Source organism: Danio rerio, chromosome 6 (assembly GCF_049306965.1).
Source record: "Danio rerio strain Tuebingen ecotype United States chromosome 6, GRCz12tu, whole genome shotgun sequence".
Taxonomy (NCBI): Eukaryota; Metazoa; Chordata; class Actinopteri; order Cypriniformes; family Danionidae; genus Danio; species Danio rerio.
Genome location: NC_133181.1, coordinates 12,229,979 through 12,246,983, shown reverse-complemented (window position 1 = coordinate 12,246,983; position 17,005 = coordinate 12,229,979). Strand labels below are relative to the sequence as shown.

Below are 17,005 nucleotides of genomic sequence, written 5' to 3'. Positions count from 1 at the left end.
GGGACTGAAAATGTGAAAACTGGTTTGGAAGTTAAATTTTAATTTGTGTAAATGGATTGTGCGTTTAAAAATGATGACGGTGAGGTGTAGATTACAGGCAAGCACAAACATAAATGCACAACAATGCGGGAGCACGTGATAGTGTTGTTGATCAAAAAACAAGTGGAGTGAATTTACTTCTGATTATTCATTCATTCATTTTCTTGTCGGGTTAATCCCTTAATTAATCCAAGGTCGCCACAGCGGAATGAACCGCCAACTGATCCAGCATGTTTTTACACAGTGGATGCCCTTCCAGCCGCAACCCATCTTTAGGAAACTTTTGATTACAGCCTAATAAAAAAACAAAAAGCCACCTACACCACATGGTCACTTTCCTAAATGACTTTACAAACAAGGTGATGGCGACAAATACTGCCCTGGCATAAGAAGTACATCGTATTTGGACGATATGTGTAAAAAAAAAAAAAATCTTAATTTTGGGCTACATCGCTGTCGTGTAATCATAGTCAGAAAGAAAGAATGTGCGTGTGTAAATTGCTTTTGCAGTCTACAGCTTATCTACTGAATCGTTAGGTTACTTTGAATATGACAATGAAAGTTTAGGCTGGGCGAAGCAGTGGCGCAGTAGGTAGTGCTGTCGCCTCACAGCAAGAAGGTCGCTGGTTCGGGCCTGGGCTCAGTTGGCGTTTCTGTGTGGAGTTTGCATGTTCTCCCTGCATTCGCGTGGGTTTCCTCCGGGTGCTTCGGTTTCCCTTACAGTCCAAAGACATGCGGTACAGGTGAATTGGGTAGGCTAAATTGTCCTTAGTGTATGAGTGTGCGTGTGAATGTGTGTGTGGATGTTTTCCAGAGATAGGTTACGGCTGGAAGGGCATCCACTTCGTAAAACTTGCTGGATGAGTTGTCGGTTCATTCCGCTGTGACCGGCGTAACCAACGGCACATGCAATGCGCGTAGCTGTGCATTTATACTTCTGCGCGCTGTCTCTGTTGGTCTGCATTAACACTTCCGAAACGCTAGTTGGCAGTGAGGTGTAAATTTTCCTCTGTGTCGAGTTTCTTCGCTGGTGTTTTGCTTTTCCTGAACACTTCCTGAATGTATAAGTGGCTCAAACTCATTTTGAGGCAGGAACCGGCGGACGTGCAACAACTTTAACTATGAGGTAAACACAAAACAAAACTTTCCATCCGGAGCTCCTTCACGAGACTCCACACTTGTAAACAATCGCTCCATTGGGTTTGCGCCATTCGCTCAGCTCTCGGCCCCGCCCAGACTCGTCAGCGCTACCAAGCCAACCAATAACAGAGCTTGCACTACGCGTTGTTGCGACATGTAGTTACATTTTTTGAGAAGTGCACATCAGCGACGCATACAGGCCATTGCATACGGGTGCATTTAACGCAGAAGTATAAATCAGCCTCAAGCTGACAAGAGAATGAATAAATGAAGTTTAGGCTACTTATTAACAAACTCTCAAGTTGACGCTTTTTTAAATTGACCAGCTGTAATAGTGCATACAGCATCCATTTAAACTGAAAACAGTCTATGCTAAACAAAATATGTAAATATTGCTATTGTAATTTGGTTATACTAAATAAATGATGTATATAAATGATTTGGTTAAAACTGATCATGTGTCCCTTTTTTTCTCTTTTAATCAGTCTTTACACCAGGCTTTGAATGAGCAAGCATCACAAGTCAGTCAGCTTAACTCTGCACTGGACCAGGAGCGCATCACATCCAGTAACCTGCGCTCCGAGCTCCAGATCGAACAGTCTCGTTGTGAGGCCCTGCTGGCCCAGGAACGGGAGCGCACAGAACTTGCACTGTCCCGCCTGGAAGAGGAACGTTCTCGATCCACAGAGCTCTCCAATTCTCTCTCTCGCCAAGCCCAGGAGCATGCACGCCGTTTAGAGGAGGAGGCCCGCAGACAGGAGTCAGCCAGCGCTCACGACCGAAAGTTCATCCAGGACCTCCGGGCACAGCTTGAACACGAGAGGAGTCAGGGAGAAGACCTGGCAGCCATGCTGGAGCGTCTGCAAGGGCAGGTGCTGGAAGGGAAACGCAGGCAAGCTGAGGCGGCCGAGCAGGAGGCGCACAAGGAGCAGGAGGAGATCAGGAGGCTCCGTGCTGCACTGGAAGGCCTGCAGAATCAGAAGACGGAGGTCGGGCGCACTCTAGAGGCAGAGCGGGGACGAGCCGCTCAGTTACAAGTGGAGTTGGATGCGATGAAGGAAAAGATGAGAGCGGTGAGAGTGAAGGAGGAGCAGATGGAGAGGCAGAGGAAACAAGAGCAGGCGGAAAAGGAGCGCAGACAGGAACACGCTAATGAGAAACTGGTGAGGGATTCTCACATACTTGTTTATATGTACAGTACTGTGCAAAGGTTTTAGGCCAACATTAATTCTGTTGTTTTACTGATGGTATAATGGATATACACTCACCGGCCACTTTATTAGGGACAGTGCTCGTTAATGTAAATTTCTAATAAGACAATCACATGGCAGCAACTCAATGCATTTAGGCATGCAGACATGGTCCAGATGATCTGCTGCAGTTCAAACTGGGCATCAAAATGAGGAGGAAAGGTGATTTTAATGACTTTGAATGTGGCATGGTTGTTGGTTCCAGACTGGCAGCTCTGAAACTTCAGAAACTGCTGATCTACTGAGATTTTCATGCACAACCATCTCTAGGGTTTACAGAGAATGTTCTGAAAAAGAGAAGATATCCAGTCAACGAAAGTTTTGTGGGTGCAAATTCCTTGATGCCAGAGGTCAGAGGAGAATGGCCAGACGGGTTCGAGCTAAAAGAAAGGCAACAGTAACTCAAATAACCATTCTTTACAACTGAGGTATGCAGAAGAGCATCTCTGAACACACAACACGTCAAAACTTGAGGCGAATGGGCTTCAGCAGCAGAAGACCACACCAGGTGCCACTTCTGTCAGCTAAGAACAGGAAAATTACGCTACAGTTTGCACAGGCTCACAAAAATTGGACAATAGAAGATCGGAAAAGCGTTGCCCGGGCTGATGAGTCTCAATTTCTGCTGCAACATTCTGATGGTAGGGTCAGAATTTGGCATCAACAACATAAGCATGGATCCATTCTGCCTTATATAAATGGTTCAGGCTGCTGGTGGTGGTGTAATTGTGTAGGGGATATTTTCTTGGCACACTTTGGGCCTATTAGTACTAGTTGAGCATCAAGTCAACACTACAGCCCACCTGAATATTGTTGCAAACCATGTCAATCCATTTATGACCACAGTGTACCCATCTTCTAATGGCTACTTCCAGCAAATAACGTGCCATGGCTTAAAACGCGAATCATCACATACTGGTTCCTTGAACATGACAATGAGTTTAAATGGCCTCCTCCGTCACCAGATCTTAATCCAAAAGAGCACCTTTGGGATGCGGTGGAACAGGAGATTCGCATCATGGATGTGCAGCCGACAAATCTGCAGCAACTGTGTGATACTATCATGTCAATATGGACCAAAATCTCTGAGGAATATTTCCAGTACCTTGTTGAATCTTTACCACAAAGGATTAAAGCAGTTCTGAAGGCAAAAGGGGTCCAACCCTGTACTAGTTAGTAAGGTGTACCTATTAAAGTGGCCAGTGAGTGTATGTGACCCTTTGCACAAAACCAGTAATTACTGTAAAAACATTTCGTCATTTTTCTTACTTTGAGATTTATAGAGGGTGAATAAATTGTCTTTCAGTTCGTCTATGGTTTGTTAGGATAGGCGTTAGGTTAGAGTTTGAATTATATTGGTTTAATTGTTGAAAACGTGAAAGACAATGTTGGAGAGAGGCTGTTTGTTCTGGTTTGAGCTGCATTTCTACCTGTGTTGTTAGCAATATTGTTTGAACTGATATATTTTTGAATGCTGAAAAGTACAGAGAGATTTTAATCCATTATGCCATTTCTTCTGTAAATGGCTTCTGTGATTATAGTTTTCATTTTCATCATGATTATGATCTGCTAATAGCAGTGAAATCCTACTTGGAGAGAAAACAGCTGATGAAACACTGGCAGTTAGGATATGGCCTCCACAGGGTCCAGACCTGAATATTATAGAGGCTGTATGAGAAAAAAGAAAGATATGATATTCTAAATCAGGGGTCACCAATCTCGGTCCTGGAGGGCCGGTGTCCCTGCAGGATTTAGCTCCAACTTGCCTCAACACTCCTGCCTGGATGTTTTAAGTATACTGTACCTAGTAAGACCTTGATTAGCTTGTTCAGGTGTGTTTGATTAGGGTTGGAGCTAAAATCTGTAGGGCACCGGCCCTCCAGGAACCAGTTTGGTGACCACTGTTCTAAACTCTTAAGAACAACCTTAGAGAGTGCTAAAATAAGCCTGATGTTACACAGCACAATATTTCACAAAATGTCTGGAGAATTAGAACAAAACAGAAGAGACTGGTTGATTATATATTTTACCAAAGTCTTAGGCCAGCAAAGCAGGTATAGTGCTTAGGACTGTTACACAGTACTGTACATGAGCAGGGTTTTAAAACATTGGGTCTCTTTCACTGATATTGGTGTATGTTATTCATATGTATACAGTCATTTGAATTTTTCATGAAACTTTTTTCACCAAATTCACAACACTTGCATACACTTATGTGCTTGTTTTTAAACTCCAAAAAAAAATAAAAAATTAAAAATTGTGGGCACGCATGTTCAATGAATAATACCTGTTGACTGTAAATAATTTCCTGCAGCTGGAGTTGGAATTGTTGCATCAGAAGGATCAGCAGAGGTTAAAGCAGCTGCAGCAGACGCTGACTGACCTGGAGAGGGAGGAGAAGCGGCTTACTTCAGAACGCTTGCAGAGAGAGACGCACTCCAATGCCCTGAATAAACACACAAACATCTCACAGGTAACATTCTGCAATCCTGATTTAAATCACCTTTTCACTTTCAGCAACTTTATTATTATTATTATTATTATTTTACCTCACCATTGATAAATATGCTTTGGCAGTTTACAAACGTTAATGTCAGACTGGAAGGACAGGCAGAGGAAATTATTAAAGTAGTTATTGCATTATATTTTATTTATTCATTTATTTATTTATTGTATGCAACATATTCCTAAATGTTGTTTGACATGCTAAATGCTGCAATGTATCTGGTCTGATGATTTAAATGACCTGTGTTCTATAGGACTCCTCCACTCCATCTCTAATTGAGCGTCTGATGAAGGAGAATTCGGAGTTCTCAGAATGTCTTGCTGCTCTGAGTGAGGAGAAGATCTCCCTCAAACACACTATATCCTGTCTGGAGAGAGACCTGCAAAGTCTCAAGCGCATGGAGCAGGTGAAAATGTTTTTTTTACCTTTATAAAAAAAAGCTTTTAATGCATTTAAATAATACATTCAGAAACAATGAGTTGACCTCCGGATAATTATGATCATAATTAAATGTTAAAAATAAATTGGAAAATGACCTATTTCAATATAAAGTCTGAGTTAATTTGTATGTCTGTTCATCTGCTCATCAGGTGAAGTCCTCTGCGGTTACGGAGGAGTGCATGGTGTCAGAGAAACTGGCCTGGCAGAAGGAAAAAGCAACTCTTCAGTCTGCATTACGAAAGGCAGAGGCGGAACTGTCAAAAGCTACAGCTAGCAATGAAAACAGACCCATTAATGACCTCTCAAACAGCAAGGTAAGGCTCAAAGGCCTTGTTTAGACCTGCTTTTAGCCCTTTCACACACAATATTTAAGGACATAAGTGCATTTTTTGTGTCTTCTTTAAAATGCACCACTTTATCATGCGACACCAGAGGCCCAATTATTTATGCATGTATCATTTTTTTTTCTGCTTTTCTACAAATATTGAAACACATCCTAATTATACTGTGATTAAATAGGATTTTCGGCGGTTCATTCCGCTGGGGCATCCCTAGATTAATGAAGGGACTGAGCCGAAAAGAAAATGAATGAATATAATATTTCAATTCTCAAATATTTGAACAAACCGTTATGTTGTAATTTAAAGAGCCCTTATTATGCACAAACGCATTGAAATCTGTAAACAAAGTTTTCAACATGGTTTTAGATGCAATATGAGAATATAAAGAGTTAACCAGATACAGTACAAGCTTTTACAAGTAACAAAACACAATTAAATATATAATTTACAAACAAGAGAAAATAAGGAGGCAACTATTTTAATCACACTTACTTTATACTTGTAAAATGGAGGAAGAAACTTGTCCATCAACTGTGTACAGTAAAGTTCCTGTTAAGCTCTGACAAAGTTCCAAACATCAATAGTCTTTTCTGATCCTTCCTTTTACACATGGCCAATAAATCCCCCGTTGTAAGCATGTAGTTTCCTCATTTGTAAGTCGCTTTGGATAAAAGCGTCAGCTAAATGACTAAATGTAATGTAAATGTAAATGTGAAGCACTCGTCAGAAAAATGACAGGTACACAGCACAAGGCTGGGGCTATAATGCTGAGGTATTTTTACAAAAATAAACTTCAACCCCTGACTCTGAATATAATTTAGTTGAAAGTTTGTAGTTTGTATTTTCTTTCCAATATTTTGAATGAATTTAAATGTATTATCTTTCTATTTCTAAATATCTTTGGTGACTAAAATATTATTTTAATAAATATTTCTGTTTAATAAATTTTGTTCAAATGCACCAAAACATATGATCTATATTCACTGAGAAATGGATACAAATATTCTTTTTCAAAACAGGGTGTACTCATTTGTGTATATTTGCATGTATTAGGGCTGCATGAATAATCTAAAAAAGATCGCAATCTCGATTCGGCCTCCTTCACGATCTTAATCCAGCATCTCTACCTACACATTGGCCTAGTATTATTATTGTTATTTGATCTTATGTTTTAGAAATAAGGATAGGCTACTCATGTTAACCTCATGTTTTTATTTTACATCTACAGAATCGTGATCTTTATTTTAAGCAAAACAAATCATGATACTCATTTTAGCCAGAATCGTGCAGCCCTAGCAAGTATTCTGAAACCTAAAGTTAACGCTATTTTGAAAAGCAAAACAAACAAACAAAAAAAAAAAAACACTGATAAATTGAGATTTTATGAGATTTGCGGGAAAAGCAGATTTGGATTTAGCAGCTGATTATTCTACACACTGAACATTGTAATCATCAAATATACATAAAATACAATAAATATTATAGTTGCCTTCCACATTGTTTTCATTCCAATAGTATCTGGATGCAGCCTTTGATGCAAGCTGAGATTGCATCACTCAGCGATGCAGTGTCAGACACAATGCACTCAATGGAGTGAGTGACGTCACTGTGATGGGTGGGGTTAGGTGAGCGCATTAAAAAGCATTAGATGCAGCTTAGATTGCACTTCACCAGATCTGCATCCAGACCCCTCTCTTTCATTCAGTTGCTTTCTTGCTCAAAATGAGTTTAACAATGGTTTGGTCCATATAATAAGCAGGAAGGATCGCAAAGAAATCCAAATGGTTGCCATCAATATCACAAGAGAATGCATCGCTGCTGAGCATTTGTCATCAGATCAATGAAAACGAAACCTATTACAAGCTTTTTTCAAGCTGACCATTTTTCATTTAAAATGGTTTTGGAATACCTTAAGAGCTGTGCTTGTTTTCTGAATGTGTTCTTGTAGGTGCAGCGGCTCTACGAGAGGTATCTGCGAGCAGAAAGTTACAGGAAGTCTCTGGTGTATCAGAAGCGTTATCTTCTGCTGCTGCTAGGAAGATTTCAAGAATGTGAGCAGGCCACTCTTGCACTGATTGCCCGAATGGGTGCCCTGCCCACATTAAGCCAATCACGCACCTCCAGACCTCTAAACCGCTTCAGAACTGCTGTCAGAGTCGTCATTGCTATCTCGAGGTAAAGATACATAACACTGTGAATGCTACATATGGTGTCTGACAGGATTATTATGGCGTTTGAAAAAGGTTTGCTTGTAACTTGTGCTTTCGGTAAAATGGAAGTAAAGTGAGGGAAATAAGTATTAAACATGTCACCATTTTTCTCAGAAAACATTTCTAAAGGTGCTGTTGACTAAATTTTCACAATGTTGATAACAACCAAAAAAATTTATAAAAGCAAATAAAACAAAACTAATTAGTTTACAAATTAAGAAATGAGTAATACAATGAAATGACACGGGGTGAAAAGTATTGAACACATGAATAAAGGGTGGTGTAGAAAGGAAAGAAAGCCCAGACAGCAGCTAAAAAGCCAGTAGTTATTCACCAAACCCTATGCCCCTCGTCATTGTAAATGAATATTAGCTGCTTCTGTCCAACATCATCAGGATGATAACGAAATCAGGGTGGACATTTTAGCAAGACAATAATCCAAAACACAGCCAAGGAAATTCTCAAATGGTTTGAGTGAAAGAAAATCAAGCTATGGAATGGCCCAGCCAATCCCCTGACTTGAATCCCATAGAATACAAAATAAACATCAGATTTCATAGACTAAACCCACAGAACCATCAAGATTTTTTACACTCGATTCAAGTCTGGGAAAAACTCACGCCTGAGCAATGCATGTGATTTCGTTCTCCACATGAGAGGAATCTTTAAGCTGCCATCACAAAAAAAAACTCAATATTTGTGTGAGAATAACTCATTTTCTCCTTTTTCCAACTGCACAAAAAAACCTTTAAAAATACTCTGTTTTGCCTTTTAAATTAAATATCTGTCATTAAACAATCTGTAAATAAAATCTTTCAGAGCACATTTCACCATAACGTACCATTGTGTACATGAAAGGAGTACAGATGAAAGGAAGAAAAGAAAAGTGAACAATTCCAGCTAATCCCAGAGAACATCTATAGTTGTATTAAATTGACCTTGTGCATTTAAACATTTTTGTAAATGCTTTTTGTAGATGAAACGTTTTGAAGATGATTTCTAAATGGACTCTACATACTAGTGAACTTCGACCTGGAGTCTTTCAAATTGAGTCTTTTTTTAAACACAAACTCTAACATATCATTTGTTCTTTGTTTAAAAGATGGGGAGAACTATAGTTTCCAATTGATTAAAGTGTTTTGCCAAAAGAGATATAAAAGCTATAATCTTAGAATGACTCCAACATCTGTTATGTTTTTTTTTATTCTTTACTTATTGCTGTTATTGCTTATTTTCTCCATTTCTAGACTGAAGTTCCTGAACAGGAAATGGCAAAGAGCTACAAGGAAGATCTCAGCAGGCACTGCTACAGTTACTGTGCATGGAACAGGGTCAAGTGCAGGTAAAACGCTTATTTAGCAGTTGAACTCAAGTATTTTAAGTAGATTTGATTTGTTAGTCCTTTTATTATTCCTCGTTAACTCAGTGCTTAACCAGTCCCTCCTAGATTTTGTGGGGATTTTTGCAGCCCCAAATTACAGATATTTCTGTGACTTTTCTCAAAGTTTGATTAAAGCATTTCCTGTGTTGTTTTGCTTTTAGCTTATACAGAAAATGACACATCTTAGTTCTTTATTATTATTTTTTTTTTAACCTCAAGAGCCATTCGTTTCAGTTATCTATGACAACTTGAGGTAACTGCACACCAAATAAGCACTTTCTATATGCAAATATAATGTTATTTAATGTAAAACAATGCAGATGGTGTAACCTGACTTTGAACACTTTAACAGTACCCAGCAAGGGTTTGTTTTTAAAAAGATGTCTAATAGACATCTAATCATAGACAGCTTGGCTAAAACAAGGCTATATTTAGGGCTGTCGTTGAAAATCTAGTAGATGTCTAAGAATAGGCTAAAACTAGACTAATCATCAAATAAACCGAAATAAAGGACTACACATATAAAGTCTGTCTATTTGACCACTAGTCTAGTTTTGGGCTATTCTTAGATGTCTATTGGATTTTCACTGACAGCCCAAGTTTAGCCTTGTTTTAGCCATGCTGTCTACGTATAGATGTCTATTAGACGTCTATTAAACAATTGTTTGCTGGGTACTTTCTGGATTTCATAATTTCTTTTTATATTTTTTTGATTTATTTACAGTTTTGAATTGCATTTTGACCTTGATCTCTTGCACTGTCGACTATTGATGTTGATATTGATTTTCTTTCTTTTTTTTTTTTAAATATTGATATTATAGTAGTTTGAAACGATACATAGCTTCAGAAATAATGTATAGAGATGTAGGTCTGTTAAATAATAAAAAGTACTGGCAGTTTATTACCAGGTTTTTGTACCATATTTTGCAATGACAAACGGGACAAAATATCACTTCAAGCTTTTTAAAATGCCAATAAAAGGCACCTTTTCAAACTTTTTAACATCAAAAGTAGATAGAGAAGAGATTAAGGTCCAACATTGCAATTCAAAAGCATAAATAAATGGCAAAAACACATGAATCGCACACAGAAAATGCTTTTTTATTCATATTTTTTACAGTGTGGCCCAAATTTTGGGGAAATCTGCATAAATAAAAAAACACAAGCTCTTAATTTTCTTCAAATTTAGCATTCACAGAATCACAAAAACAAAAGGTGCCAGTTTTTCTTATTATACATTATGAAAATTCAACTGTTTTCTCTGAAAGTCAGGGAATTTGACATTTCGCTTTGAGAGTGAACTCTTAATCATGAATGTGCTGCTGTTGCTTCTCCCTTTAGCTCCTGCTCTGAGGACTGAAGTGCTGAGACCACAGCAGGGTGGAGTTGCCTTCAACTCTCCGCCCACCCGTGACCACGCCTTCACTCAGAGGGGAGTGGTCTCATCTGTTGTGCCACCAATCAAATCCCCCTTCAGGCTTAATCATAGGTAAAATGTCTTTTAATACACAGATGTTTATATTCACAATAGTAATAGTTCCGTTCCAATGGTAAGCGTGTGTTTTAATAGCTTTATGTAACTATTTTCTCTGTCATCCATCAAGAATGTACACAAGTCCTGTGCTTGGAGCAGCTGAACGCTCCTTCAGCTCAACCCAAGATCAGGAACGCTCTCTTACAGAGTATATCCAGCATCTGGAAACTGTCCAGCAGCGCCTGGGAGCCGCTTGTCCAGGTAGGATGAGGACAGAGGAAAACTGATCTTAACCCTTGTGTACTGCTCAAATTTACTACCCTTTCCTTATGTCCGTGGCTGTCCTTGACTTCCATTATGATTACATTTTTACTTTTTATTTTTACAATTTGCAGAGAATGGGTTGAATCTTTGACAATTTCAAAGCATTTTCCCAAAATGCGTGTCAAAATAAGATTTGTCAACAAAAAGTCATTCCATTTGCTGAAACGCAGAGAGAGTTGTGGGCATATTAGGCCTCAAAATCACCCCAGAGTGGATTAAAACATTTCGAAATTATTCGAAATGGAAGTTTTTTTTTCTACTGTCCTCTTATAGATAACTGAAGATCAGCCTTGAGATATAATACAATATTTTGTTGTATAAAAGGATCTCCTGCTTTTATATCAGTGCGAGTTCTGAAATGAGGCATGGTAGCTGTGGGTTTGTGAATGTTTCACAGCAGCTTGATGTGTAAAAAAAGAGCACTGCATTAATATTTGGGTTTATCTGCTTGCTCGTGTGCAGAATGTATTTAACAAACTGTACAAACTTATATTGAATAACATTGTTAATGTAGCATGATAAGGGGAATCCGAACTTTCAGATTACATCCTAAATTGCAGTTTTGCTCAATTTTTTCTTTGAGATGTCTGAAAAAGCACACAAAGCAACATTTTTGTGATTTTTTTTATTTTTAATTTTTTTATTATTATTTTTTTTTATTATTTTTTTTTATGGGGGATTTATCATCAGGCTGTTTCCATTAGGCATGTTTTCATTTTGAACCTTGAATTCAGAAGACAAGACTAAAATACCAGTGCAGTATTAGTTGTGTCTGTGCATAATTTTTCATATTCCATAAAACAATACTCTTGCTTATGTGATATTACTTGAATAATCATATCTACATTTAAAAATAACCTAATCAGCCTTTAATTATATTCATATGTTGAATTATTGGGCTATTTTTACTGCATTTTAGAAAGCTTCATCGCACATCATTGCTTTTTAGATCTCAAGATTGTTGTTATTTTGATGCTGTGTTATCAAATATCATATGGTAGATTACAGATATTTTCCTACAGCACACACCTTGTTTCTGTAACTGATTGCACAAGATGGTTAGTTTTGTTATTGTATTAAAGGTGACCTATTATGCCTCATTTTCAAGATAAAGTAAGTCTCTGGAGTCCCTAGAGTGTTTATGTGAAGGTTCAGCTCAAAATACCCCATAAACGATGTTATAGAACTCTTTGAACTGACTCTTTAAGGGTGCTTTCACATTAGCACTTTTAGTCCGCATCAGAGTTCATTTGACGTCAAAGTACAGTCTGGGGTGTACGATTTGTACGAACTCTGGTCCGGTTCACTTCTGATATGAATGCAATCATACCAAATAACAGAAGTGAACTGCCTACTGTACAACAAATTATAGTTTCGTGTGCGTGTGTGCGTGTGTGTGTGTCCTACCTTGGCGACAAGTGGGACTGAGCAAGTGTAAACAGTGATAATGTCCGCTTGTTTCCACCAAAAACGACTTCTGCAGACATCGAGTTATGTTCTGAACATGAGGTGGCTCTCTGTATTTTGGTTTTGCTACTAAAACCAAAAGATTTGGTAAAAACAGAATGACCGCGATGTCTCTATTTTGACGCTTTGCTTTCAAAAACACAAACCAGCCAAAGGGTGACTATTAGACCAGGGTTTGGACCAGGCATTCGGACCAAGTGTGAAAGCACCCTTAGGCTTTAAGCCTGATTTATACTTCTGCGTCAGGTGACCGGCGTAACCCACGGCGCATGCAACGCCCGTAGCTGTGCATTTATACTTCTGCGCGCTGTCTCTGTTGGTCTGCATTAACACTTCCGAAACGCTAGTTGGCAGTGAGGTGTAAATGTTCCTCTGTGTCGAGTTTCTCCGCTGGTGTTTTGCTTTTTCTGAACACTTCCGGGATGTACAAGTGGCTCAAACTCGCTCATTTTGAGGCAGGAACCGGCGGACGTGCAACAACTTTAACTATGAGGTAAACACAAAACAAAACTTTCCATCCGGAGCTCCTTCACGGTACTTCACACTTGTAAACAATCGCTCGCGCCATTCGCGCGGCTCTCGGTCCCGCCCAGATTCGTCAGCGCTACCAAGCCGACCAATCACAGAGCTTACACTACGCGTCGTTGCGACATGTAGTTACATTTTTTGGGAGGTGCACGTCAGTAACGGCGATTGCCACGGCGAAGGGCTATGCGTCAGTGCCGTAGCATATGCTGGCGTTTGACGCAGAAGTATAAATCAGCCTTTAAAGCGACAGTCACAGAAATAGCACAACTGGGATCAAATGACAGTGTTTTCAAAAGAGGGCTGAGCTAAAAATGCCTATGCATCAGCACAGCGGCAGATTCAAAACTGCTGTTTCTCACTCAGAGCTGTCTATGCTAATGAGGGAGAGATCGTCACTAATGGGCGGAGCTTTCCCCCTCTGATTGACATTCTCCTTGTGTACGTGTAATCAAAGTGTTTTTTGCAGAATCTTTTTATCAAGTGTGGTTAAAAATAACTGAATTGATTATTGTTATTTTTTCTTATCATGAGAAGCTGGCTATAATCACACACTGCTGCCACAAAACTGTTTAAACACTTTATAAAAGTGATTTTTGCATAATAGGTCCCCTTTAACATTGAATGTGAAAGTGTCCAAAACGTTAAATAATTGGCCATTTGTGGCCTTACCATCTTCCAGTCCCCAGAGCAAACAGGAGGCATAGCCTCCCTGATACCATGAGCTTTCAGCAGAAGTGGTTTCTAGAAAATAGAACCTGGCTGTATTTGAGTTGTTTGCCACCGGGGTCTGTGTGGCCTTTAGGTGAGTGACGCTCTGGCCCTTATTTCCATGTTTCCAATCACAGAGGAGTTTAAAGACTTAATTCACCAGCTTGTGTGATCAGTCACGTTCTGGTTGGTCTCGTCACGCATACAGTTGAAGTCAGAATTACAACCCCAAATCAGAAAAAGTTGTGACCGTATGAAAGATGCTAATAAAAAAGTAGTGATTCCTGATTTTACTTGTTTAATTGTAGACAATACCACAATTATTTAATGTGTTCCTCCTGTTTTTTTGTTGTTGTTTTGCACCAATTTTGGTTTTAAAAGTTGGAACAGTAAAGCATTTAGCACTTTGTAATGTTGCCATTCCTTTGACAACACTTAGACATTTATAGACTGAAGACACCAATGATGAAGCGTTTCATGTGCAATTTTGTCCTATTCTTCCTGCAAACAAGTTTTAAGGTGGGCAACAGTACGGGGACTTTGTTGTCGCATTTTGCGCTTTAAAATGCGCCACATTCTCTATCGGACACAGGTCGGGACTGTAGGCAGGCCAGTCAACTACCTGTATCCTCTTCCTCTGCAGCCAAGACTTTGTAATGTGTGCAGAATGTGGTTTTACATCGTCTTATTGAAATGCGCACGCACCCTGGTAAAGATGTCTTCAAACAATTGAAAGAAAATATTGCTTAAGGGGCCTTAAAACAGTTTTTAAAAAAACCTTCTTGTATTCTCTCTGCAATAAAACAAGAAAGACTTTCTCCAGAAGAAAAAAGTTAAATTGATTTAAGTTAAATACTGTGATTAAATCTTTGCTCTGTTAAACATCATTTGGGAAATATTGAATAAAGTAAGTAGAGGACTAATAATTCTGACTTCAACTGTAGGTGTGCATGTCTGTTCGTCTGCACAAAAAATAAATAAATAAATAAACTCTGTCTGTACACTGTATGTTGGGCCTTTGGGTTTTGCATCATTTTTTAAATTATATAATTTATTTACTTTTTATTCATTCATATTTTTCCCTCCTCAGGTTCACCATCAGTGCTTCCAAATGCCAGAAAATCTGCCCGATGAATGAAGTGGTCTGATCACGAGTGCCAGTCTAATCCTTTTGTTTTACATTTTCATAAATTATTTTTTTAATTGCTGTAATTTTGCTGTGCTTAATCATTTTAGCTGAAACGGTCACCGATTAAAGTGTTTTTTTTGTTGTTTTTTCACTTTTTGTACACAAATTTTCAACAGTCTGTAAATGTGTTCACAGTTTATATTTTCTACATGTTGTCCACTAAGCATTTGACATTTGCACTTTTTTTTTAACGTGTTACTCTTAAATGCACATGGTTGGACGTTTTGTAAGATGTTTTATAATCCGTTTTTATATGGACAGTATTTCTATAAAAATCAATAAATATTTTAGTCTAAATCAAGATATTTGTGGTCTGTCTTTTCCTTGCCATTTTTTTTTTGTGAAATAACTTTTATTAAAGCCACATACATTTATAAATAGTGATTATTGATGATGATGAAGGGAAGAATATGAATAAATTGACTAGAAAAAATGTTTTAAGTAGTGTTAAGTCAATGGATTGATTGATCGCTCAGTGATATGGTTATTATAAGCAGTATCTGAAATCACACTAACTGTAAAAATGTGAGAGAATGTCTGAATCTTTTATTTTTGAAAGTACCAGGATTTTTACATGGCAACCGATTACATTCATACCATAGATATATACATTAGATGTCGCCTGGCCTATTGTTGTAAATTGGACGGAATGCGTCAATAGCGCCGCCATCTTGGTACAGGGTAGTGCTCCTTTGAAATGAATGCGGGACCAAGGTACAGTGGAGGACTGTGGCCAACCAAAGCCAGAGATATACACATGTACACATATATCTATGATCGGGAGTTTTCCTGGATGTTAGTATGCAATTTTTTTTTTAAATTATGAAAATTATAATTTTACATCACTTTTCTACATTAATGGATCAGTGACCGCACTGGCATTCCTGACAAAAAGCTTGTGTTTGTGTGTACAGAAATGTACTATTCACCCTCCCTGTTAAATTTGATCTAATCCGTGTCCTGAAACACACCTCCTCTCCTGCTTTCACTTCTCATACTGAAAGAGGGAGCGATTTCGTTTGTGAATGAATCCCCCGAACGACTCTTTCACTAGTCGACAATAATACAAGTTTCTGGCAGCGCAGCATGTCGTTGTCATATTTCTTTTGCATTGTTTACTGATTGTATATATCTATGCATTCATACAATGTGACATCTACTTTTTTAAACGGTTCTGTCTGGTTCTTGAATCTGATTGGCTGATAGCAGTGCAATTTACTGCCAGTAACAGCACCCGTCCAGCCTCTTCACCCTTGTGTATTACTCTGCCCTCATACAGCTACAAGTAGAGAACGCACTCTGTTTGACTTTGCTGCTGTTGGACATCATAATTTGCTTTTGAGGCTTTTTAATTCGTGAATGTAGTTGTTAAGATTGCAACTATGTAGTTTATTTATAAAGATAGTGTCTATTTTAAATATTAATTTCTGAGACAGCGCGTCGGCGGCCATTAGCCTATCTTTGAGCAAAGAAGGTTGACGATGTTCATCCACATGTTGGTGACAGAGACCGCATAATAAGCCATAAAAGAAAACGGCATCATTTATATCTACACCTGATCAAATCATTATTTAACAGGTAAGTGATATTCTAACTTGATCTCTCTCTCTTTTGTATGTTGTAGTGCTTTATTTATGCCATATTATTGGGATCTCCTGATTGCAACAGAAATGCTGGGAGTGAGAGATATGGGAGCGGAAGAAAGTAGTTCTTCTTGCAAAAGGGTTTTGAGATCCTCAGGGTTTGGTTTTCTTTTTTATATACACAATTATGCCATCAGACTGTTTATTAAACACAATATCACACTCGTAGCAGTGCGATTTGGCTGTACATCGTCACTGGTGGGACACTGAAAGGCACGAGGTCGCAAAGCAGGCATCCCACCAGTACTACGAGTGTGATATTGCTTGTATAACATCAATTGTAACACATTCTGGTTTCTTTCAGTTTTTTATGCATTTGTTAGAGGCCTAACTCGAATCAAGTTAGATTTAAGAATAATTTATC

General features: G+C 38.5%; 1 protein-coding gene across 8 annotated transcripts in view; it reads left to right on the top strand.

Annotated features, from left to right (window-relative positions):
* Nucleotides 1-15,299, top strand: part of pcnt (pericentrin) — a 90,657-nt gene extending 75,358 nt beyond the window's left edge. For 4 of the 8 annotated variants that reach the window (XM_073952601.1, XM_073952600.1, XM_073952599.1 and 1 more), the window contains 10 exons: nt 1,665-2,342; nt 4,744-4,902; nt 5,189-5,341; nt 5,526-5,690; nt 7,666-7,892; nt 9,175-9,269; nt 10,650-10,797; nt 10,913-11,043; nt 13,781-13,903; nt 14,900-15,299. In XM_073952601.1, the coding sequence (XP_073808702.1) occupies nt 1,665-2,342; nt 4,744-4,902; nt 5,189-5,341; nt 5,526-5,690; nt 7,666-7,892; nt 9,175-9,269; nt 10,650-10,797; nt 10,913-11,043; nt 13,781-13,903; nt 14,900-14,943 (1,923 nt within the window). In that variant the 3' untranslated portion in view covers nt 14,944-15,299. The remainder of the gene's footprint in view (nt 1-1,664; nt 2,343-4,743; nt 4,903-5,188; nt 5,342-5,525; nt 5,691-7,665; nt 7,893-9,174; nt 9,270-10,649; nt 10,798-10,912; nt 11,044-13,780; nt 13,904-14,899) is intronic. The other 4 variants (NM_001346290.1, XM_002662304.7, XM_021476785.2 and 1 more) reach the window with 1 other exon arrangement.
* Nucleotides 15,300-17,005: the final 1,706 nt, after the last annotated feature.